A 24,507-nucleotide genomic window follows, 5' to 3' on the forward strand; every position below is an offset into this window, starting at 1 on the left:
GCCTTAACATTCTCCTGTAACTTTATTTGTTTTGGCAGTTTCGGTATATTTGAAACTAAGCAAAATAATCTGATAGGCATTTTTTAGTGCGTTTATTAAGCTCCAAACACCAGTGCCTTTGTTATAAGTAATAAACTATAGAAGTTAATGGTATTATAGTATACATTTTTGTTGTTAAAGCTATTGAACATTGGAGTAGTCCGTTGATTCTAAGGAGGTATTTCTAGAAAGTAGAAAGTATTTCTAGAAATTTATAACTCCCTTATAAATTCGGGTTAAGATGAATTTTTCAGTAATATGGGATAGGTTTTTTTTTATCTTCTACGAAATGTATGGATGTTCTAATGCAGTCTTTAAAATGTGTGTGCATGCGTGTGTGTGTGTGTGTTGAATAAAAGGTGACGTTAATGTAACTTTTAAGTTGACCTTTGATAGTTTCCATGACATAGCAAATATCTTCTTTTTGTTTTAGCCTTCATGTTGTGGCCTCAAAGGGGAATCTGGAGTGTTTGAATGCCATCCTTGTGCATGGAGTTGATATTACAACCAGTGACACTGCAGGTATGTGTGCCTCCATAGTCAATTACAAAACAGGGAAGACAAGCATTGTCCATTGCGAATGTTCTTAATCAGACCTAAATGTGATTGACAAAGAGAAGTCCTTAATTTTCTGTTTTTAATTAGTCAAGAAAAGGTTTACTTCTGAGGCATCTTTGTCGGGGAGAGGGCAAGTACAGGGAATTTAGGAGAAAGGATTACTAAACTGATGAACAGTGGGAGACCCGAAGTCTAGTGCCAGTCTTGGTAGTGTTACAGGATCCTAAATCTCAGATTTTGAGGAACCGTTAGGGGCCGTTTAGTTTATACTCATACATTCAGTATATGACTCCTCACTGTTGTGAGCATTTGGAATTTGGTTGGACTTTTCTTCTGATGGAGAACCAACTGCCTCAGAACAATAACATTGTCACCAATAATGATGATAACAAGAATAGCTGACACTTATATAAAGTCTATGTAGCTACTCTGCTAAGCACTTGACATGTACCAACTCATTTTATCCTCACATCAACCCAATGAGGCTTGAGGCACTGAGCATCAAGCAGCTCGTCGTGCAGGGTCCTTCGGTGGATGGATCGCGGTCAGAGTCTGTGTTCTTAACCATTATGCCTCATGAGGAAACCTGTTCTGTGTTTAGTTAGCTATATTTGTAAAAAATGCTTTCTTGTAGACAGTTTAAGTCTGTCTCTTACTGGGTCTCCTGCTTAAACTTATCGTATCTGTCTATCTTTTAAAATCTTCCAGCGTAAGTTTGCACAGCGCCAGATAGACTTTTAAGTATCTGAATGAAGCTATTGCTTTTCTTCAAGGAACATGTTAGTTTTCCATTCTTCAGTTAATCATTCTCAGTTCTCTGAGACTCTTGACAACTATTTCTCTGCAGTTCTACTTTGTTATTCAATTAAATATGGGAGTTGATGTCAAGCAGAGAATTTTCTTAACAACTTTAATGTTTCGTTCTATGACTCCAAGTGTGGACAAATAAATACGTTACTGTTAACCAGCATTGTGTTTAGAAATGGAAGAGAGAAGGAGAGGGAGAGAGAGAGAGATCACAACTGAGTTAGTAAGGAAAATCTTTGCCTAAAGATACCTCAGATTCTTAATTGAAGACTAAACTCACTGTATCTGCCACCTTTGAACCAACAAGAAACTGTTTATTACTTATAAATATGCTTTCCATTGATGCAGAGGAATATTTATTTTTGGAAATTTTGGGCTAACCATACCTCTTCAGAACTCTGAAGACTTTATTTATTATGCTAATTCCAATTCAAACTAGTGTCTTTCTTGTTTTTGTCTGTGTTCATTCTGCTATGGACATTTTTGCCTAGTGGCCAATCTAGTGACTTTTGCCCGCCCTCCTCCAGTGCAGACCAAACTCAAATGCTTTCCGAAGCTCAGCAGACATCGTTTCATACGCTGCGTTCTGACATACCCTGCTTAACTCTTTTTGGTTTTGGTTTTTGCTGTTGTTTAGTCATATTTTTATTTGATTTGTTTTATTATGTTTGTCCTTAGAGTTGTCCTTTCCTAAGGACAAGGACCTTGTCTCATTTACTGTTGTATTGTTTGTTATAATCCAGATGTAAATAGTTGATAAAAATTTGTTTAGAAAAACTTTGTGTTTTATCTTAACTCCTTTATTTGCTAGCAATACGAAAGTATGTTGAAAATAACCAGATTTCTAGTTATTGCAGTTTTGAGGTATTTGTGACCCAGGTCACAATGCACCTTTGGTGTAATTGATCAAGGTATGTGTTAGGTGTGATGTTCTGTTAATTTTTTGCTGTCCTATCTCAAGTGGCTGGAGTTGGTATTTCCTTAGCCCTGACATTTTTATGTGACCAAGTTTCTGTGGCATTTTATTGAACACCAGGGACTGTCACCACTGTGCCTATCCCCACCATCCCACGCCATACTCTCCTACTTCTCATGTGAATGCCAGTTAATATAGTCACTTTTCACAGTGTGAAATGTCTCTAGGAAACTTGTCCATTAATAGTAGCAAATTGAAATTTGAAATCATCACATCTGACTTATTTGTAATCGGATGATCGATGATTAGGAGTGGTTGAATATGTTGTATCTGTACATGTTTAAAAATCTGAATTCACTGCTTTTTATTCTAGAACCTGGTTAGTCAGCTACAGAGAAGCAATCAGACACAGGAAAAATTATTCACTTATCTAAACTCATATAAAATTGAATGATAATTGAAAGTCAATTTATTCATTCATCCAGGATGAACAGAACGTAAATTACTTCTTTTCTAGCAGAAAGATCTACTTGTGAAGTCAAGTTATGTTGTAAGAAGTTTGTGAATTTAGAGGGAAATTAAGAACATTTAAGATTAGAAACTAGAATAGCCTGATGAAGCCCTTATATTTTCACCATCCAAGAGCGATGTATGTGTAAAGAAATACAATTAGGAGGAATAGTGTTTGGAGGTAGAATGTTCTCTTCAAATTTACCTTTTTTCAATATTCAGCGTTCACCTTTCAGATTATCTGGTAACTTCTTCCCTGCTCCTCTTGCCTGTAATTTCCTTTAAATTTGCAGATTTTAATACACATTTTATTTGAACAAGTTGTCTGATTTTCAGAGACAAGATCTCTTAATGAACTTTGAATTTTAGTTGAAGCATAAAAATTAGTAAGGAAATACCCTTTCTTTGACATACATCTCTTAACTTCCTCCCTTTTTGTATCCACACTGCCTTTTTGGAAATGTTATGTGAAATCTAGGTATTTTTCTCTCCTTCCTTTCCTTGTTCTCTTTTTGTCTTTCTCTTTCTCTCTCTCCCTTCCTCCTTTCTTTCCTAGGCCAATATTTAATTATTTATTCTGTCTCAAGCACTGTTCTAGGTATTGGCGATACACTGGTGAATAAGGCAAAGTTCTTGCTCTGTATGGGTTTTCATGTTTAATTTTTCTTCCCACCTTCATTGTTTTGGTGTGTATATCTCTTATTAAAATTTGAAACTGGGTGAAACATTTTAGAAACTGAAGGCATGCTTACAAATTAAGTATTCTGTCAACTTATTTTGGAAAAATGAGTCATATTTCTATGGAAAATTCACATGTGAAGAAAATAACCCTTATCATATATTTTTAAATATTTTTTTTATAGGGAGAAATGCTCTTCACCTGGCTGCAAAGTATGGACATGCATTGTGTCTACAAAAACTTCTACAGGTAGTAAAAGTGGTTAATACTTGGGCTTTATTATTTTGACTGCAAACAGTAGATGTGTTTTTAATGTGTTTTTGGAATTTGAGATCAAAGAAAATAGTAGGCTAACTTTGCCTCTTAGCTTGCATAATATTTTTTCCATCGTTTGTGAAAGAATGTGAACAATAAAGAGCAGAAACTCTGAGGGAAGTGAATTGCATAACTCAGTGTATTAAAAATAAATAACAAAGACTTGACCTTCCTGTTGGCATTAGCTGGAGATTGGAATTTTCTGTTGTCCAATATATGACTTAAGATAAAGTGGTAACAGCATAGGATCCATATATTTCTATATAAACGTCAATAACTTAGCCTACATAATAGTAACACTATTAGTTAAACTTGTAATCAGGCAACCACAAAATTCTATGAACTAGTGGGCTGAATTAAGTTTTCAGATAGAGGATGTATTTTTTGCCATGAAGTTTCACAGCGGAACTCTTTTGTTTTTTCTGATTCAATTGTTCAAGTTTTAACTCTTGCTGGAAAAAAAACCCCAAACAATAGCATAGTTTCTATATCTCATTCTATTGTAATGTACCATATGTTTTCCTGTTTAGTGAAGTACTGTTAAAGTTACGGTATAATGTTATGATATTTGTTTCATGTCAAAATATTTAGTGGCTTGTCTAGTAGTCTTTAGAGTTTCTGATAAATGGAATATTTTAAGATTAGATAACAGCTGTTATTTGAGTTTTGATATTTAATTTTAAAATAAAACTCTCCTAGACTACTAAGTTTTTATGTTTTAACAGTACAATTGTCCCACTGAACATGTAGACCTGCAGGGAAGGACCGCACTTCACGATGCAGGTGAGCCAAGGTTTCACTGGGCCATCAACAAGTCTTTGTTAAAATGACTAGGCATTTAAATGAGTTTCAGAGTTTTAACATGCATGTATTTGTATAATTCATGGAGAAACAATATTATGAAGTTTTTGTTTACTTGAATTTGAAATTTATTAGACTGTACAGCTTAAAGATTCATTCGGCCATTATTTACAGGCCAGTTTACTAGATACTGAAAGTCCAAAGATAAATAAACCACAGTTCTGTTCTCAAGGAGCTCTGAGCACTGTGTGTGTATGTGTGTGTTTGGGAACTGGTAGGAGAAATAGGAAGGAAGACGACATTTCTCTTCCTTAAAGGCTACATTTACCTTGTTAACATGTCTGAACCTCATTTTCCTCATTTGCAGAATGAAATTAATAATACTACTGCAGTGAGTGGTTATAACTGACTCATAAATAGTGCCTGGCATTTAATCATTTCTTAATTAATGGTGGTGGTGGTTGCCTTGATTTGGAGGTGTCAGTGCCGAATTTCATATCATTATAATGCGCTCTATTTTTAAAAAGATTTATACTAGTAATTTCACAGATTTTATTAATCATACTTGTGTTTGGAAATTTATCTACATTATTCTTTAGATATCATAAAGAAAATACTTACAAAAAAGTTAGATATTTAAGTATTTTTGGAATGTAACATAGTCTGACCTCTGGCCTGCCTCTTCTAAGTCTGAAATTTCTACAGTCTACTAGAAGTCCAAAGGAAAGAAAAAGAACCTAGCCTCTCTTTTCATGTATGTGGACTATCTGCAGTAGATTATAGTGATCTGTGTTAAAAATGTATTATACTTCAAATTTCCTTCAAAATTTTATATCTTGATTTTCTTTCAGTTTTTTTGTTTTTACATCTTATGTGTTTTACTATGGTTTAATCTCTCACACAATGGATTTTTTCTTTTCTTTTTATGAAGAGTGGTATAATTTACAAAGCATTTTTACATACATTATCATTTGAGTCTCACGATGACCCCTGTGAGTTTCTATAGTCTTATTTTCTATTTTATTTATTTACTTATTTATTTATTTTTTGAGGAAGATTAGCCCTGAGCTAACTGCTGCCAATCCTCCTCTTTTTTGCCGAGGAAGACAGGCCCTGAGCTAACATCCACGCTCATCTTCCTCTACTGTATATGTGGGACGCCTACCACAGCATGGCTTTTGCCAAGCGGTGCCAAATCTGCACCCAGGATCCGACTGGTGAACCCTGGGCCTCCGAAGCAGAACATGCTCACTTAACTGCTGTGCCACAAGGCCGGCCCCTCTATTTTCTATTTTATGATAATTTTGTATTGTTACCTAAAATAAGTAAAAACATAGTTAAATAAAAACATAATAGATTCATATACCTATCAAGCTTGTATAGTTATGGAATTATCAAAACAAATTTACAATTGAAATACAGTTCATTTTTGTACTGCTAATTTATTGTTCTTGATGGAATTTTAAAAATGATTTTGCTGCTTGCCGAAGTATGAATATATGTCACATGATATTTCTGTTCTCCTACCATGTTTTCCTAGTTGCTTTTTTTAATTAGTCAAATCTTCTTAGTAATCACTTTAAAAATATTATTTTTTAGTTTTTTATTATGGAAAATTTCAAACATACATAAAGTTAGAGAGAATATTATATTAAAACACCTTATACCCTTTACCCAGCTTAGACAGTTGTCAACATCTAACCAATCTTTACTCATACCACCACTCATTATTTTCCCACTCCACTGATATTTTAAATCAAATACAAGACATCGTATAATTTTATCCATAAACAATTCAATTTATATCTCTAAAAGATAAGGATTCTATTTTGTAACCGAAGTGTACTACCATTATCACACCTAATGCATCTGAAAATGTTTTCAGTATCATCTAGTCAATGTTCAGTTTTCCCCGGTTGGTTTTACTTTTATTTTTTATGCTTTACTGAAGTATAATTGTTATACAAAAAATTGCACATTGTTTACAATATGGTATTGTGCAATTTTAAAAAATATTGAGGATAGATCTCATGTTAAGTATTCTTACCAAAAAGAAAAACCGACCAAAAGCAACACACACACGTACACACAAAAGAACACAAGAAAACTTTTGGAGGTGACACATATGTTTAGCACTTTGATTGTGATGATGATATCATGATGTATGCATATGTCCAAACTCATGAAAATGTATACATTAAATATGTGTAAGTTTTTGTATACTATAGGTTTTATTATCCCTGTATTTAAAACTGGTACAACTTAGTCAATTGAAATCTTAAAATTTATTCAGTAGATGTACAGATGAAGTTAGAATGAAAACCAAGTTGATGTAATAAAAGAACTCCAATAACAGCTGCTTATAAAAAAATTGTTGAGTGGTATAGGTTGGCATGTGACTTGAGGTCATTCGAGAACTGAATTCTTTCCATCTTGTTCTACTTTCCTCTCTTACCTTCCTCAGCTGTATGGTTGAAGCAGGGTGGCAATCATATTCATGTTCCAGTTGGCAGGAAGGGGAAAGAGAGCATGGAGGAACACATGCCCAAACTCTAAGGCCCAGGTTTGGAAGTGATAGATAGCTCTCTGGTCTTATTGCATTGACAAGAGCAAAGTCAACTGGTTCTGTTTATCTACAAGGGGGGCCCAGAAATATTATCTCTAGGTGACTAGTCATGGCCCAGCTGCTCCACTGTAGAGGAAGGGGAAAACAGATTTTGGTAACAAATTGCATTTTCTGCCACAGTCCAATCCTCTGGCCTTCCAGATATTCCCACAGACCCTACTTCCCACACATGAATCCTTTATTCCCTCCCCAAAGGGGAGGATACACAGCCAATTCAGTTCCTGAAGCTACCTTAAAGTCTGGGATTTCTGGGTGATGTGCAGTTTTCTCTTTTTGGCTCTGATGTGGCCCTTCATGGTCCAGCAATCTGTAAACTCAAAGAGAAGAGATCTGCTCCTCACAATATATAGAGATGGAACAAGAATGGGATAAGTGAAATAAAGACTTACTTTCAGAAAAGGGAGAATCAGGAAACCCAGGAGTCACTGGTCAGTAGCAGGTATCAAATGCTGCTGAGCAAAACTTGCAAAGGCTTCCTGCTGAGGTCTTGGAGTAAATTTCACGATTAGCTCCTCTGGATGCTGCCCTGGTTCTGTTTTCTGGGAAAAATCCCTTGTCCATTGTCCTCTGTGGGCCCAAGCTCTGCCTTTTGGGAGATTCTTCCTTGTCCGTTATCCTCCAAGGTCACAGATAAATTGGATGTTTGAGGGTATGCCCTCTGTAGAGGCAGCTTAAGGGCAGGAACAATTAGGAGTTTTAGCTGACTGCGCTTTTGGGGTCTTGGCTAGTGCAGTTCCCTCCGAACCTTGGTAGATTTCTGGTCTGTTTGTTGCCAGCCACTGCCATATGTCAGGAACCATCTCCAAGGTTATTTTCTGGACATAAAGTTCTTAACCTTCCTTTATTTCTAGACTCATGATTCTCTACCTCATTTTAATGCTGCTACCTCAAAGCCATCTGAAATAATAGTCTTGGATGGGAATATAATATCCTCAATCTGATCTTTATTCCAGGACTGAATCTTTTTCTTTCTTTTTTCCTTATTGGGAGGTCTTTGAGAAAAGGTTTGTATCTTGCTGTTTAATATAGAGAAACAATTGGCTTCTCCACACCTGCGAGGTCCCAAATGTCTAGACACTCTCTTTTCCCTTCCATCTCTGTTCATAAATTGGCTAATTCTTGCTTGACCTCATCTCTTTCTTATAATACCTTACAAAAGCAGTAAGTAGCTGCCAGTATGCACTAAAACTTTGGCTCTTCCCTATTGCTCCAAAGTCACGTGGTATACCTCCTAAATCATCACAGGTGATAGCTCTATCCAATGGTTTGCCACCGCATTAGAAAAATCATAAAGTTTCTAGCCTGAAATATGTTTATTCACCACTTAGAACCCAACCACTAAACCAGTACCATATAATGTAGGTATTTGTTATAGCAGTACCTGACTCCTGATAGCAATTTTTGTCTTAGGGATAGGCTAGGCTGCCGTGACAAACACTATAAAATAATGTTGGCTTTAAAAAACCCACAGAATTTATTTCTTTCATATCACAGTCCTAATGTTCAGATTGGCTTGTGTCTCTGCTCCATATGGTCGTTCAGGGATCCAGATTTCTTCCATTTTGCAGTTCTACCAGCGCCTAGGGTGCTGTCTTCGTCTTTAAGGCTGAAGCTGATAGCAGACACCTGTTTTTCTGCTAATAGGAAGGGGAAGATTATGGAGGAGTGTATAACCACTCTATTAAGCCCTAGACTCAGAAGGTAGTGCGCATCACTCCTGTCAGGTTCCATTGGCATGATCTAACCCGCATGGGTCATGCCTACATGCAAGGGAGACTGGGAACTGTGGTCTCTAGGTGAGCCACCATGTGCCCAGCACAACTTTATTACCATGGAAGAAAGGGCGATCGGAGTTGGGTGAGCAGCTAGTACTCTCCATCATAGCACCTTTAATACTTACGTTACTTTTCAATATATTACAACTCTGGAATTTATTATGCTTTACATTTTTTCATTCTTATTTTTATCGGGACTCAATGGTTGTTAATTTTGCAATTCCTGAATTAATGTATTCAGTTTGTTTATCATCTTTTTAGGATTGATTATGTATTTTATATAAAGGATTGGCTGAATTAAAGACGTAAGAAATGAAAATTAATTTTCTTATGTATGTTTGGTTTTATTCTATTGAATTTTAACAAAAGAATTTTAACAAAAAAGAAAAAAGCTGACTTTGTCAGTACTTTTTGTGCTAGTAAACTAGTGTCAACTCATAGGGCTTTAAAAAAAACTCATGGGGGGTGTAAACACAATCCTATTTTATGAATTTCACAATAATTTTTTTCCTAATACAAATATGAACTCTAGTGTTAGAGAAGAAGAATTGTGTGAGTTTATAATATAATTTTTAGCAAAATGACCCTGCTTTGGATCATTAAAGGCAGACATTAAAATCTCTGCTTTTAAAAGGAAATATGAATTGTATGAGTCATATTTTATTTACTGTGGCTCTTCTATTAAAAAATGATTATTGGGGCCGGCCCGGCAGCCTAGTGGGTAAGTTTGCACACTCCCTTTTGGTTGCCCGGGGTTCACAGGTTTGTATCCCGGGCACAGACCTACACACCACTTGTCAAGTCATGCTGTGGTGGCGTCCCACATATAAAATAGAGGAAGATTGACACAGATGTTCGCTCAGTGACAATCTTCCTCAAGCAAAAAGAGTAAGATTGGCAACAGTTGTTAGCTCAGGGCCAATCTTCCTCACCAAAAAAAAAAAGAGACTCTGATTCTTTTTTTTTTTTTTAAAGATTGGCACCTGAGCTAACACCTGTTGTGAATCTTCTTTTTTTTTCTACTTTTTCTCCCCAAATCCCCCCAGTACATAGTTGTATATTTTAGTTGTGGGTCCTTCTAGTTGTGGCATGTGGGATGCCACCTCAGTGTGGCCTGACGAGTGGTGCCATGTCTGTGCCCAGGATCCGAACCAGCGAAACCCTAGGCTGCTGAAGTAGAGCACGCAAACTTAACCACTCCGCCACGGGGCCAGCCCCAAGGGTCTGATTCTTGAAAAAAAAAAAAAAACGCTTCAAGGATCAAGTCACTTATAGCCATGTTTAGAAATATACTGCAAATAGAAGATTCATGATTTTATTATCTGTGTTTACCTTTAGAATAGCAGTATATTCTTCTGTAAGGATGACAATATTCCTTGGTCCTAATTGTACAAAACTTATAAAATGATCTTGTCTAATCCATTTTCAGATAGAAAATTGATGCTTATAATGCTAAACTGAGAGTAAAGGATGTGATGCTTGGTAGTTTAGAAATTGAAGAATGCATGCCTTATATGGACCTAGCAAAACACCACGTGTCTTACCGACAGATGTTCACCATTTATCACTTTCCTTTGTTCCTTAAGCTATGGCAGACTGTCCTTCTAGCATACAGCTGCTTTGTGACCATGGGGCCTTGGTGAATGCCAAAGATGTAGTAAGTCAGTTTATGTTTATTCTCATTTCAATTCATGTATTCTAACTTTGATATTTTGGGACATTTGTTGTCTTAATGCTGTTTCATTTTTCTTGTCGCTTAGGATGGGCGGACACCACTTGTTCTGGCTACTCAGATGTGTAGGCCAACAATCTGTCAACTGCTGATAGATAGAGGGGCGGATATTAACTCCAGAGACAAACAAAACAGGTAATTCTTTTATCACGGCTCCCCAGACCCAGCTGGATGCACAGTGATTCTGAAACTCTGCCTTTGTGACTTGGCCTTTCCAACCCCTTTGGTCCTCCTCTTCCTTGGAATTATACCCACTTCTTATTTTCCTTCGGAGTCTACTGCAGAAGGAAGGAGGGGGAAGATGACAGGGTAAGTGGAATACAAGCAGTGATTAAGGCCTGTGTTTGGGTCAAAAACCTGAAGAAAGAGGAATTATATCCCAGTTATTTTAAGCTTTAAAAAAGTCTTTAGTGAAGTGGGCTCAAATAAGATGTAAGAGAGAAGAATAAAAAATGACATCTGCAGTCTGCTTCCTCATTAGTGATTCTTTTAGAAGAAGGCGCTTCTTGGTGTCCTGGAGGTTGGCATGTTTCAGCAGAGATGTTCTGAAGGTGTTTTCTCTCATACTGCGCCTGGGCACACCACCACTTCCTTCTGAGAAACTGAGGACATCTCTGTACCCCAAGATTCCCTTAGTTTATTTTACTTCTGTATTTGATGTTATTTTACTTGGAATACACCAATGATTTCTATCTGTAATTCTCCCTTTCCCCTTCTCGAGATCTATTCTAAGAAGGGGGTCTCTGAAAGAAGATTTCTGAAATATTTTCTTGGGTGTTTCTCAAGGTCTCTTATTCTTCCATCTTTTCTTTTAGAACTGCTCTCATGCTAGGCTGCGAGTATGGTTGCAAAGATGCAGTAGAAATCTTAATTAAAAATGGTGCTGATGTAAGCTTGCTGGATGCCCTTGGTCATGATAGTTCTTACTATGCAAGAATTGGTGACAATCTGGACATTCTTACCTTGTTGAAGACTGCATCGGAAAATACCAACAAAGGTACCAGCATTTTTCTGTAACTAGAAAAGTCCAGGTTAACAAAGAGCAGCTTTTAAAGAGTTAGGTGGTAGAGCTAAAATTTACAAGAATCAAAACATTTCTTACTAATTAACAGTATTGGTTTGCCTCCCTCTATACCATGGCTTTGCGTATTCACATTGTAAGTCACTTGTTTTGAGGCAGTGTCTGTTGCATATATTGTCTAGTTTATCCAGTAAACTCTGCTATACTGTGGAGTCATTTAAGAACTGAGGAGAGGGGCCAGCCTGGTGGTGCAGCAGTTAAATTTGCACGTTTGGCTTCTTGGTGGCCCGGGGTTTGCTGATTCGGATCCCTGGTGCGGACATGGCACCGCTTGGCACACCATGCTGTGGTAGGTGTCCCACGTATAAAGTAGAGGAAGATGGGCATGGATGTTAGCTCAGGGCCAGTCTTCCTCAGCAAAAAGAGGAGGATTCGTAGTAGTTAGCTCAGGTCTAATCTTCCTCAAAAAAAAAAAAAAGAACTGAGGAGAAAGAGTCAAATCAAGTGTTTTACTAATATATATATATATATTTTTTTTTTGTGAGGAGGTGTAAAGGTCTTAAGCTCTTTTATACTTACAAAGTTTTAAAGAGTCATTATTTAAATGTGTATATAAAATATTCAACCAATATTTATTGACTACCTGTGCCAAGTATTTTTCTCTGTTAAAGAAAAATTGGGAAATACAGAAAAGCACAACAAATAAAATTAGTCACTCATCCTACCACTTGAGGAACTTCTGTTCACATTTTGAGGACTATCCTTCCAGTCTTTTCCATTTGTGTAAAATTGAGGTCACTTTAGTGAGCTGTAGGTTACTTTTTGTGTAATATATTTTGAAGTCTTTTCCCTCATAAGTAAATATGTTTTTCTACAGTATGATTTTTATTGATGCATAAAATTGCATCTATTTAATTTAAGCAATTTTCTATAGGTGTCATTGAAGTTGTTTACAGTTTTTACTAATATTAATAACAATTTAGTGACTGTCCTTATGCATAAATATTTTAGCATGTTTTTATTATAACCTTAGGATTATTTCCTAGACATTGAATCATGGGGTTCCAGGATATGTACACTTCTTTAAGCTCATGATCTATATTGACATATTGCCTTCCAATTTAGGAGTGTTTCAAATTTTACATTTTTTACCTGTCTCTCTTCCCTAGTATTGACTATTACCTACCTGGATGTTGTTATAGCAAAAAAACACCTTGCCAACTTGATAGGCAAAAATGATATTTCACTTTTGTTTTAACTGTGAAGTTCCTTTAAAGGAAACTTTAAAATGTATTTCTTTAATATTAACTCGGTTGTATAGTTAGGGAATGCGTATCTACCCAAGTTAACCTGCTGTTTCACTGTCCTTCTTTCTCCTCTCTTTCTCTCTTTCAATATTCAGGGAAAGAACTTTGGAAGAAAGGACCATCTTTACAACAGGTAGATCTTAATTTTAATTTTAAAAAATTATATGTATTGTGCAATATAAGTGCTTACTCAGACTGGTTAATGATTGTACATAACTGTTTTGGGTTTAAATGCATGCTGTTCTCTCGCCTCAGTTCATCATGCCCTTGGAGAAGCTGGGTATTGAGATCCTGAGGCTTGCTCTGGGTGCTGTCTCTCAGCTTGAGACAGTGGATCTTATTACAATGAATGTATCCAATGGGAAATAAATAGCCTGCTGATTGCTGGCCTTAAACATCCAGCCCTGCGAAGTATGAGATAGCACACCTCGCTGAGACTCTTAGAAGATGAGTTTCAGCCTGGCAGATTGTAGATAGTTTTCACCTGTCCTCCCTTAATAACAGAGCCAAATATTTACTGTTATTGGAAAATTACAGTGCAATAAGAAATGAAGAAAACAGAATTCAAAACTGATTATATATTGTCATTTCAATACCACTGTTAACATTTTGATTTCTTTTCATCTTTTTTTGCTGTGTATTTAATTAATGAAGACTTCACTTAAAAAAAACCTGCAATACATGAAATAATTCCTACCTTGCACTAATTTTATTATCAAATCACTGTTTAACCCTGGTTTTGTGTCCCTGTCTCAGTAAATGTCTTGTCATTTCCCCTAATCTCTTCGAGTGAAGTAAGAGGGGTTGGTTTACTGCACTCTCACTGTCTGCTCAAAAGCTAGTATGGGCAGCTCTCCTCTTCTGCTGGCAGTTCCCTTCCAGGCTTTCAGCTTTTCTCTAATGAGAGGAACCTGGGCACTTCCAAACCCTGAAGAGAAAGTAATCAGGTACCTTGGAGCAATTCTGATCATCATTCTGCATCATTCCTCTACCTCTCACCTGAATCTGAAAGCTTTATTAAAGCATGTTTTCGTTTTTAATCCATCACAATTAAGTAGTAGGTTCATGCATGGGTCTTGTCTACTGTCACTTTTCTTTTCCATCTGGAGCAACTGTTTCAACCCTCTCTCCCATTCCTCAGGTAACCTAAGTAGGGGTATAGTGAAATGTGCACTGTTATGACTGTACCAGCTGTCTCACCCAGAATCCGAGAAAATGATTCCTGGAATATACAGATATTGAGAATAAGGAATTACTGAATATTGATATGGGAATGGTATTCTGCTTAGTGCTCTAGGAGTTATCTAAATGAATTTGGGGAGTTAATATTCTGCTAGGAACAGCAAAACTCATTTGTTTCCATTAATTATTGAATACATTTAAAACTGTGCTGTAAATAGGATTTGTTCTTGTACTAAGGAACATATAATCCCTGTTATCAAGAAGATTACTGTATAGATGAAAAAATAAGACTGAGTTGTTTGCTTAACAGATGTCTGTAGAGCACGTACTGTCTGCCAGTTACTGTTCTTAGTGCTGGGATATCACGGTATTCAAAGTCCCTGTCCTCAGGGAGCTCCAGCCTAGTGAGAGAGATGAGCAGTAAGCAAAGTAGTATCATAGCAGATACTTCGAAGAAAAGTGGAACAGGATTAGCGGATGAAGAAGGAGAGCACAGGAAGCTGTTTTAGATTGTGTGGTCAGGAAGGGGCTCTCTCAGGAAGTGACATTTGAGCAGAGGTCTGAAGGAAGTGAGGAGGGAGCTGTGTGGCTCTGTGGGAGAAGCCCCACGGGCGGAGGGTCGGGCAAGTACCAAGTCCCTGACGAGGGAGCATGTTCAGCACATCTATGGGGTAGTAGAAGGCCAGAGTGGCAGGAGTGACATGCACATGACCTAGCTGAAGGGAAGAGATGAGCAAGGTAACTAGGTGCCAGATTATGAAGGACCCTCTGAAGGGAAGCCAGGAGATAAAAGTGGTACAATAAGGGGCTGGCCCCGTGGTGCAGCGGTTAAGTGCGCACGTTCTGCTTTGGCAGCCGGAGGTTCTCTGGTTCGGATCCCAGGTGTGGACATAGCACTGCTTGGGAAGCCATGCTGTGGTAGGCATCCCACATATACAGCAGAAGAAGATGGGCACGGATATTAGCTCAGGACCAGTCTTCCTCAGCAAAAAAAAAGAAGAGGATTGGCATCAGATGTTAGCTCAGGGCTAATCGTCCTCAAAAAAAAAAATTGGTACAATGAGGCTGGTCAGATTCCACGTGAACAGTCCTTTGGTAGAAAGAATGAGGCTAGAAATGTAGTTTGGGCAAATTGTGGGTACAGGATATCTTCTTAATGGGACTTTCTCCCCCTAATTCTAAATCCAAACTCACTAGAATGATAGTTTAAACACTTGATTAAACAAACTCCACAAATAATACAGAACATAAAAAAATTATCTTGGAGAATTAAAGCATTAGCTTTTTTTTTTTCTTAAGTTCTTAGAAAGGAGGAAAGAAATAGCTTTCTAAATTATTTTGTAGATTTAAAGGTCAACTTGGGCAAAAAAAGGTTATTTTCTCTCTTGTTTAATAATTGTTTTGTGTTTTTATTAAAGCAAATCTCTAAGCTTGAATAAGGGTTCAAAGCAGTGAGTGTACAAAAACAAGATGTACCCAACTAGGTCATTTAGAGATCTTTTATAAAGCTCTGGTCAGAGGATTTTCTGTCTCTGTCTTACCACACCCCTTGATATTTTATTTCATCAGTACTCAAAGAAATAAATAATTTTCATATTTTCTTTCAACATTAATGTAACTTGCCCTCCTCCTTTTTTTAAAGACTAAATTCTTCCTTTGGGAATGGTTGATAATGCTTATGGCACAAGTTTAGTTTTGTGTCTAGTACAAATTCTCCTTTTTAAAATTTTGTGACTCTAGCTAAAATAAATCCTTAACAATAAGGATTTTAAATTTTATTTTTTAGTATTTTAAAATAAATTATACTTGATTTATTTGAAACCTATATCCTTAAAGATGCTTTCCATTTGGAGTTCTCAGTGGAAACACTGCCACCTTGTGTTATGACAGCAAAATTTAATGTTGGGTAAGCTGAAAATCACCACTTGGATATATTGCTTATTGAGGAAAATGTGGTCTATATTCTCATTCTTGCTAACCTGTGTTTTCTTATGTTTTACCAAAGCGAAATTTGACACACATGCTAGATGAAGTAAATATGAAGCCAAATCAGAGGGAGCATCAAAACATTCAGGTAAAAAGAAAACAAAATTTGGTATCTTCCTTTGCAGAGAATTCCAGTGTTGTTTGTAGTGGGGTAGGGGAGAAGACAGGGAGCGAAAATGTGGGGGAAGGTGGGGCAGCTGGTTCTGTTTTGTAATTCAATTTTCTTGCCCAATCCTTTCCAAAAGAAGTGACTCTTGATATGAATGTTTGGGTCAGTATTATCTTACAGAAAGTATTGTTTTACTATATATTAGGAAGCAAATAATTTAACAACTTTATGTAACTTTTTGTTGATTTAAATATATGTGTTTTGGGTCATAAATCTCTATTCATGTTGGAAAATTATTATAGTGATAAAAATGATTATTAATGTAAATAAAATAAAAGCCCAACTTTTTCTTAAATTATTTTTTATTTTGATTAAGAAAAATAATTTTGTTAACCACACAGCACTTTTTACCTTTTATGTTTGTCAAAATGTTCGAAAAATAATTATTATATGGATTATGTTGGAGGAAGATCCCGTAATTAAATGGTTTATTTTATGACTCAAATACCATTAGAATATAAATTGAATATGTTTTCCATGTGATAAAACAGGAGCATTTTCTTTGGGTCTTCATAGTTTACTATGTACTGTTAAGAAAGTGATGCTAGCCTTAGATCGGAGCCTTAAGTACTTTATCAGAGCACTGAAATGATTATTAGTTTAAGAAAAGCGTGCGAATAGACTCATAAACTTGAGAGGTGTTAAGCAAAAGTTAAAATGGCATATTCTTCTTCTATTTTCTATTTCCAGATGATGGTTTTATTTTTTATTAGAATCATGATGGTTTGCTGTCTTGTATATATTTGTATTCATTAGATACCACAGGACCATAATTTTCTATATTATTTCTGGTCTATAGATTTTTAAATCATTTGAATGTCATTGAAATTATTGCATCTTTGTACTTAAAGCTGTTTTATATAGGTATATATCTGTAGATGAGAGCGAACTGCTTTTAAAAATCTCTTCTGTAAGAATTGCTCTTTTAAGGTTGGTGTAGTCCCTGTTATCTTTACTATTTAAGGATCTGGAGATTGAAAATGAAGATTTGAAAGAGAGGTTGAGAAAAATTCAGCAAGAACAGAGAATATTATTGGATAAAGTCAATGGTTTACAACTGCAGCTGAATGAGGTAAATAATCTACATAATACAAAAAAATCCAAACTGTTTTACTCCCAGTCATCATCATCGATAACAAATTGTTAATGCTCGCCTATCACGTGAAGTCATGGTGCTGGGTGCTAACAGAGGTAAAATCAGGTCATGGCCCTTGGGGAAAGTTGTATCTTACTAGGACCTTTACATGAAATCTTTAATGTCGAATCCAAGAACAGAGAATACTGTAGATGTGTGGTAACAACAAAGAACTGAACTGGAGCTGGTGCTATGGGATTGGAGAGGAAGGAGGAGACAGAAGATGTGAGGAGGAAGAGCAAGTAGGAGTTGACAACTGAGGGCTTCTCAGAAGAATCAAAAGTGCTTCTGAACCTGGTTGGTGAGAAGAAGGGATGACAATTCAGACAAGAGAACTGGGAGTACATAGACATTTTCTTCTCCTATCCTTGTCCCCATTCTTAAAGACATGTGCCTGTCTTTTCAAAAGATATTTGCCAAGCTCCTGCCTTTTAAAACAAACTTTCAAGACTGAAAATACATTTCTTCTTTTTAAATTTAGGAAGTAATGGTTGCTGATGATCTGGAAAGTGAGGTAGGATGATAAATTTTTCTTTAAAGCTGTAAAATGTAAATTGAAAATGATATTGCAGAAGGTGTGTAAGTCCTGAATTGAGATGGAGACCAGGATTCTATTTCTGGTTATTGCTCAAAGGGAAAAACAAAACCTACATGTGAATGTAAAAGTATGTTTTGAGTATAGTGGCATGGGTTATTGTAGGCATTTTGTTATTGCCTCTGAATGTCTCATTTTCTGTGAAACTTTTCATAAAAAGATGTAAAATTCAAAACATTATAAAGTAAATATCTGAAGATGATTTAAAACAAACAATAAAAATTTGAATTTTTTGTAATTTTTTTGTATATATTGTATATTTTATTAGTGTATTTGTAGAATTTTCAACTCTACTAATAGATAAAAATCCACCAGCTTAGATAATTCATTAACTGCAGTCCTCAAAGTAATTCTAATCACATTTTCTAAAACACATTTCTAACCCAATTTCAAGCACGGAGTGACTTTGCTCTTTCTTTCTTTCTTTCCATTTCAGAAAGAAAAGCTGAAGTCCCTTTTGGCAGCTAAAGAAAAGCAACATGAAGAAAGCCTAAGAACTATTGAGGCTCTGAAAAATAGATTTAAATATTTTGAGGTATACAAAGCTTAAATTATCTCCTGTAACTCATAATAGGCAATAGTTAGGGGCTTGGACGCAGAGTTGAATTTGAATTATCACTCTCTTCTTTATAGTGTGACCTCGGGCAGTTTATTTAAAGTCTCTGAGTGTGTTGCTGCTTTGACAGAATTGGGGTGGTTGTCCCTTTCTCCACGGAGTTGTTGTAAAGGTTAAACGAGATAATTGAAATTGACTAGCATATGATTGACATTTAGTTCAATTCTGCTTTCTCTTCCCCAGCTTTCATCTTTGTTCATCTTTACCTTTTCAAAACTTGATGCTTTTATCTGTAAATTTTCAATGATTATGATGGTGATATAGAAATGAATAGTGGTATTTCCAGGATTATCTCAGAAAGGATTTTGTGCCTATCTGGATTAGTTAGAACACTTCGTTTAGTGAGAGTAGTGTGTCAATAAGGCCCAGATCATATGCTCTTCTTTGGTTGGGTCAGTTAGCTCTTAGTCTTTCCAAGACAGTGGATTTTTTTAACTTTTTATTGAAATACAATATATGTTAAAAAGTACACGTTAAAGCATATAAGTTGAAGAATTTTCACAAATCGAACACACCCAGATCAAGAATCAGAACATTACTAGTACCCGGAAGCCTCCTCATGTTTGCTTCCTGTCACTACCCACACTCCCTGCATCAAGGGTGACCATTTTCCTGACTTCTAACTGTGTAGATTTGTTTGAAAGGCCATAATACATATTTATAAATGTTGTTCATCACTGAGGGGTCACTGAAGAGGGTGCTGTTTCAATATGAATCTTTTATCTTTATTAGGGAATATAACTCCAAAGTACCTAATGAAAGTAATTTTTTTCTTTTATAAATAAAAAAATTTGTAGTCAGCTATGAAAAAGAATGTCAAGACATGGATGAATCTCACAGACAATGTTGTGTGAAAGAAATCAGACACAAAGAGTAGCTAATGCATGATTCCATTTTTATAAAGTTTAGAGTCAGACAAAACTAATCTATGGTGATAGAGGAGAGAATAGAGGCCACCTTTGGGGAGGGATTACTGACTAGGATGGGGCATGAAGAAGCTTCTGAGGGTGCTGGAAATGTTCTATATCTTGATCTTGGTTGTGATAATACAAGGTGTACGTCTGCAAAAATTCATTGTACTGTACACTTAACAAGGTGCTTTATTGCAGGTGAGTTATGCCTTGATACATTTTTAAAAAAGAAAAAAGTGTGTTTGAATTTGTGTGACTGAATTCTGAAGATTATTCAGAAACAGCTTTATAAGCTAAAGAATAATCTGGTATAGTGCCTTCTATCTTTTTCACATTTGACTCTTTTTTAAGGTTGATAATGAAACTAGTAATAGCTAACATTTTCATAGTACCAGCCATGTACCAGAAACTGCTCTGTACACTTTACGTGCATTTAATAAACATATCAACTCCATATGGCAGGTTTTATTATTATCTGCATTTATAAGTGAAGAGACTGAGGCACAGAGCATTTTTACCTGTGAGGGTTTTTATAAATATTAAGTGAAAGAGCCGGAACTTGAACCCAGGCTGTCTGGCTCCTTTGTGCTCTGTACTACAATACTAGTTTTACACTCAGAATGACTTGAATGAGAAAATCTAGAGGCGTATGTGGGCCCTTTGAAGCACTCATCAAAGTTTGACACCTATAATTGGGTATTAAGAGTCTAAGAGTAGACTCTCATGTCAAGAATAAGATATTTTTCAGTAGCTTTAGACAGAGTTAGAGTCAAGTCTGTAACTTTCAATGAGGTTATAATAAACTATAGGAAAGTAACTTTATTGTTATTCTACATAATTCTTTTTATTTAAAGTAATATATATTTATTTCAGAAAGATTAGAGAATATAATTAAACTAAAAGCAGAAAATAAGTACAACTATATTCCCAGCTCTCCTAGCACCTGACTCACGTCTTCCCGACCTTTCTTTGTGCGTAACTTGTTACGTACGTGTTCTACAGATGGGAATGGGTACATCCTATTTTGTAACTTCTTTCGCTCAACATAGTGACATTTTCCCCAGTGAGTGCATATTCATTGTGATAAATTTTTCTACTAGAAATGGTTTTTTACTTTCAAAAAGAAATTACAGGGCCCATTTTATATGTGACCCAGTATTTATGAAAGCAGCCATTAAAAACTAAGCATTCAGGGGCTGGCCTTGTGTCTGAGTGGTTAAGTTTGCGTGCTCCGCTTTGGTGGCCCAGGGTTTTGCTGGTTCGGATCCTGGGCACGGACATGGCACCGTTCATCAGGCCATGCTGGGGCAGCGTCCCACATGCCACAACTGGAAGGACCCACAACTGAAAAAATATATACAACTATGCAGGGGGATTTGGGGAGAAAAATGCAGAAAACAAGCAAAAAAACAAAACTAAGAATTCGTCATTTAAAAATATTGCATATCCACTGTATCATCTCACATGCCTAAAAATCTTCATAAACTGCCAACAGGTTTGTTGGTGTGTGTAATACTTAATATGTAGGCATTTCCCTTCTGATAATAGAAAAAATATGGGAAAATGTGGATATTTTAGAACGAGGCTAATTTTATGTTGTAACTTATGCATTTATTTTCATGTGAGTAATCAAGGAAAGGTAATAAACCCAAACTAAGTTTTTTGAACTCCTTATGTGCGTAGGCCACGCCAACCATACATGTATAAGTCCATTGAGTAGCTATGGTAAACTCTAGTATTAAATATTACACAGAACAAAGAGCTTAACTATGTTTACCGACATCCTTGGGGCACTAAGAATTAGTGTAGGAGGCAACAATTTATTTATAGGACTGTGGACTATTTTCACCGTGGTCATCTATATCAGAGTTTGACACATGGCTGTTAGTACCAGTACACACAGATACACAGACATGAGCTACATCTGCATATCTTTACTCTTGAAGTTATAATATTTTAGTTGATATGTTAGATTCTTTGTATTTGACTAACTTGGAAAAATGAGCAATCCAAGTATATTTCGATTCAGAGTATCTAGATTTTCTTCAGTATTCTCTTTTTCGTAACTGATGCATCGATTTATTTATTGCTGTGTGTAGGTCTTTGTCTCGGTTTCGTTTCCTCCTCTCTGTCTCCTTTTGCCTTCAAAAGTAATCGGTATTCAGGGATGGCCCAGTGGTGTAGTGGTTAAGTTCACGTGCTCCGCTTCTGTGGCCTGGGGTTCATGGGTTTGGATCCCAGACATGGACCTACATACCACTCATCAAGCCATGCTGTTGTGGCATCCCACATATAAAATAGAGGACAATTGCCACGATGTTAGCTCAGGGACTATCTTCCTCAAGCAAAAAAGAGGAGGATAGGCAACAGATATTAGCTCAGGGCCAAAAACCGAAAAAAAAAAAGAAGTAGTCAGTATTCTATAAATTCTGAAAGAAGGCATCACGTGGCTATTTCACAGTTAATGAAGTAGGGTTTCCCAACAGTGGCAAAGTAAAATGAGTACTTGATGGGAATGTGGCTTTTCCTTCCTTTTGAGGTAAAGAAGCAGAAAAGAGTATGGATTGAAAGTTGTTTCAGTTCATTTGGAGCTCACTTTTTTTCTTTTGAGCAATAAAGTTTTTCCTTGATACACTTGGATGGTTTTATTAAAATGCTTCGTGAAGTAGTTTATTCGCAACTCACCTCTCTAATTGTTGCTAGTGCTATGTCTTTTTGCAGGTTCCAGTAGAATAATACTCGGGAGAAACAAGGAATGTTGAAAATGTGGTTTTAATGACTGGATTATTTAGAGCTAAAATAGATACAGAATTTAACCAAATGAAGCAGTATTCACCTAAAATGTTTTAATTATACTTCTAATTTCAGAGTGATCATTTAGGATCAGGAAGTCATTTCAGTAACCGTAAGTATAAAAGTATAGATTATCATTACAGTTTATCCAGTTCAAGCAAAGAAGAATATTTATGTGTATTTATTTTGTCTAACTGTATATGATACTCCTGCTGCTAAACTTCATCCAACTACTTGTGTGTTCTACTCACCTTGTGGAACCAGGAAGAGGTTAAGATGACTACTGTAGCCTCAAACAAAATCTGGTAATCACCGAGGCTCCGATTTTCCTTAGCCACTTATATTTTTAAATTGTATATTGTATGAATTACCAAATTTGCCTTGTCGATTAGTGGACATTTATCTTGTGATATTTGGGGCTTGGTTTTTATAGAAAGAAACTTAAATACAGTTTTCTGATTTGAAGAAATCTTTGGATATAGTCTCAATGCAAGTAGGCATTTTAAAGTTAGTTCGAAGTTCCATAAATGCATATTTATTAGTTATTTTAAGACTGTACGTAATTAAGCTTCACTTCTGTTTATTGTTCACTAATTTTAAACAGTTTCTCTAGAAAAACCTATTTTTTGCTTCCCAGTGAATATTAAATTACCCTCTAGCTCATCACAATAGTAATATTTATCCTACAAGTTGCAAAAGAATACCATTTTTGTTTTAACTGATAGTAAGATATGTATTTTATAATAATCTTGTAACTTATTTAGTCTAACAATCTTGTGTATTTTTTAAAACCAACTTAGTCTGTATTCAGAAGAATACTTTCCTTATGTATGTAGAAATACTAAGGAAAAACATGAATATTTTAGAACAAGGATAATTTTATGTTGTAACTCATGCTTCTCTTTTGTTTGAATAATAAAGGAAAGAGAATAACACCAGATTAATATGTAGCCTACTTTGATATGGATATTTAAGTTATCATTTATTTGGATTTACTTAGGAAAAGAAGATATGCTTCTTAAACAAGGTCAAATGTATGTGACAGACACACAGGTAATACTGTTTTTTTAATTTTAAAAAATATTTAGAAAAAATATTTGTGCCTTTATAAAAAGAGGAAAATAGCATTGTATATCAAGTGTATTTACATTGAATAAGGTTTTCATTATCAAACAAAAGTTGGTGTTGCGTTGTTGAGTTTAATAAAAGCAGTGATACTGCTGTTTCTAGTGCCCTCCAGAGTGTTTTTGATCACAGTGGCTTAAATAAGAGATTTGAAATAAAATTTCATTGTGTTTGATAGTAAGCCTCTATTCATTAACAACATCAACTCTTCATATTTGCCCTTATAAAGAGGAAGACAGGTGTGAGTAATTCAAGTCAAGGGTCATTTGTTTGGGCTTTGAAATGTATTTTTCCTTGCATTGAAATATATATTCTATGTTTTGGAAATTCACCTCAAAATAAAGAAAGCTTCCGAGAGGGAGTGTTGTCTAATTTGGTTACTTGTTTATCTGCTCCTCACTTTGTTTTCCAGTAGGTACAACGTTTGCATTTCTAGCACCTCCTCGCAACTGCAGACCCGATAAATATTTGGGTTTTCTTTTCTTTTTACAACAGTAAAACCTGCCTATTAAGATAGTGGGATGTACTCGTAGCATATAGCTTTTATCAATGAATTAATACTTGCAAAAATAATTTCTATGAAATATTAATAATAGTTTCTATGAAATTATTTACAGATTTAAAATTGCAATCCTTGTTTTTATTTAAGGGTTCTGGCTTTCTTTTATTTAAGGCTTTCTTTAGAATTTGATGTTCTGAGCACATTATGTGCCATCAAATAGAAATAGTAGATGTGTTTTGATAAAGTTGATATTCATGTGCACGTAGGTATTATGAATGGGGAAAGAAAGAGAAAATAGTACCCAGGGGCCACAACTATTTTCCTTCTTTGTTCTGCCAGAAATACACTTAAATGAACAGACTTTCAAAATGGCAGTGCTTAAGGGCATATTAAGGAAATCATACTCA

The 24,507-nt window shown here is 35.7% G+C and overlaps 1 protein-coding gene across 2 annotated transcripts in view; it reads left to right on the forward strand.

Annotated features, from left to right (window-relative positions):
* The window catches only part of LOC124233085 (uveal autoantigen with coiled-coil domains and ankyrin repeats-like), an 83,386-nt gene that overhangs the window by 47,534 nt on the left and 11,345 nt on the right, over positions 1-24,507 (forward strand). For both annotated transcript variants that reach the window (XM_046650182.1, XM_046650184.1), the window contains exons 3-15: positions 473-561; positions 3,694-3,758; positions 4,550-4,607; positions 10,613-10,683; positions 10,787-10,893; positions 11,574-11,755; positions 13,182-13,219; positions 16,274-16,342; positions 17,388-17,495; positions 18,040-18,072; positions 18,590-18,688; positions 22,549-22,585; positions 23,474-23,526. In XM_046650182.1, the coding sequence (XP_046506138.1) occupies positions 473-561; positions 3,694-3,758; positions 4,550-4,607; positions 10,613-10,683; positions 10,787-10,893; positions 11,574-11,755; positions 13,182-13,219; positions 16,274-16,342; positions 17,388-17,495; positions 18,040-18,072; positions 18,590-18,688; positions 22,549-22,585; positions 23,474-23,526 (1,009 nt within the window). The remainder of the gene's footprint in view (positions 1-472; positions 562-3,693; positions 3,759-4,549; positions 4,608-10,612; positions 10,684-10,786; positions 10,894-11,573; positions 11,756-13,181; positions 13,220-16,273; positions 16,343-17,387; positions 17,496-18,039; positions 18,073-18,589; positions 18,689-22,548; positions 22,586-23,473; positions 23,527-24,507) is intronic.

Source organism: Equus quagga, unplaced genomic scaffold (assembly GCF_021613505.1).
Source record: "Equus quagga isolate Etosha38 unplaced genomic scaffold, UCLA_HA_Equagga_1.0 153_RagTag, whole genome shotgun sequence".
In the NCBI taxonomy this organism is placed as follows: Eukaryota; Metazoa; Chordata; class Mammalia; order Perissodactyla; family Equidae; genus Equus; species Equus quagga.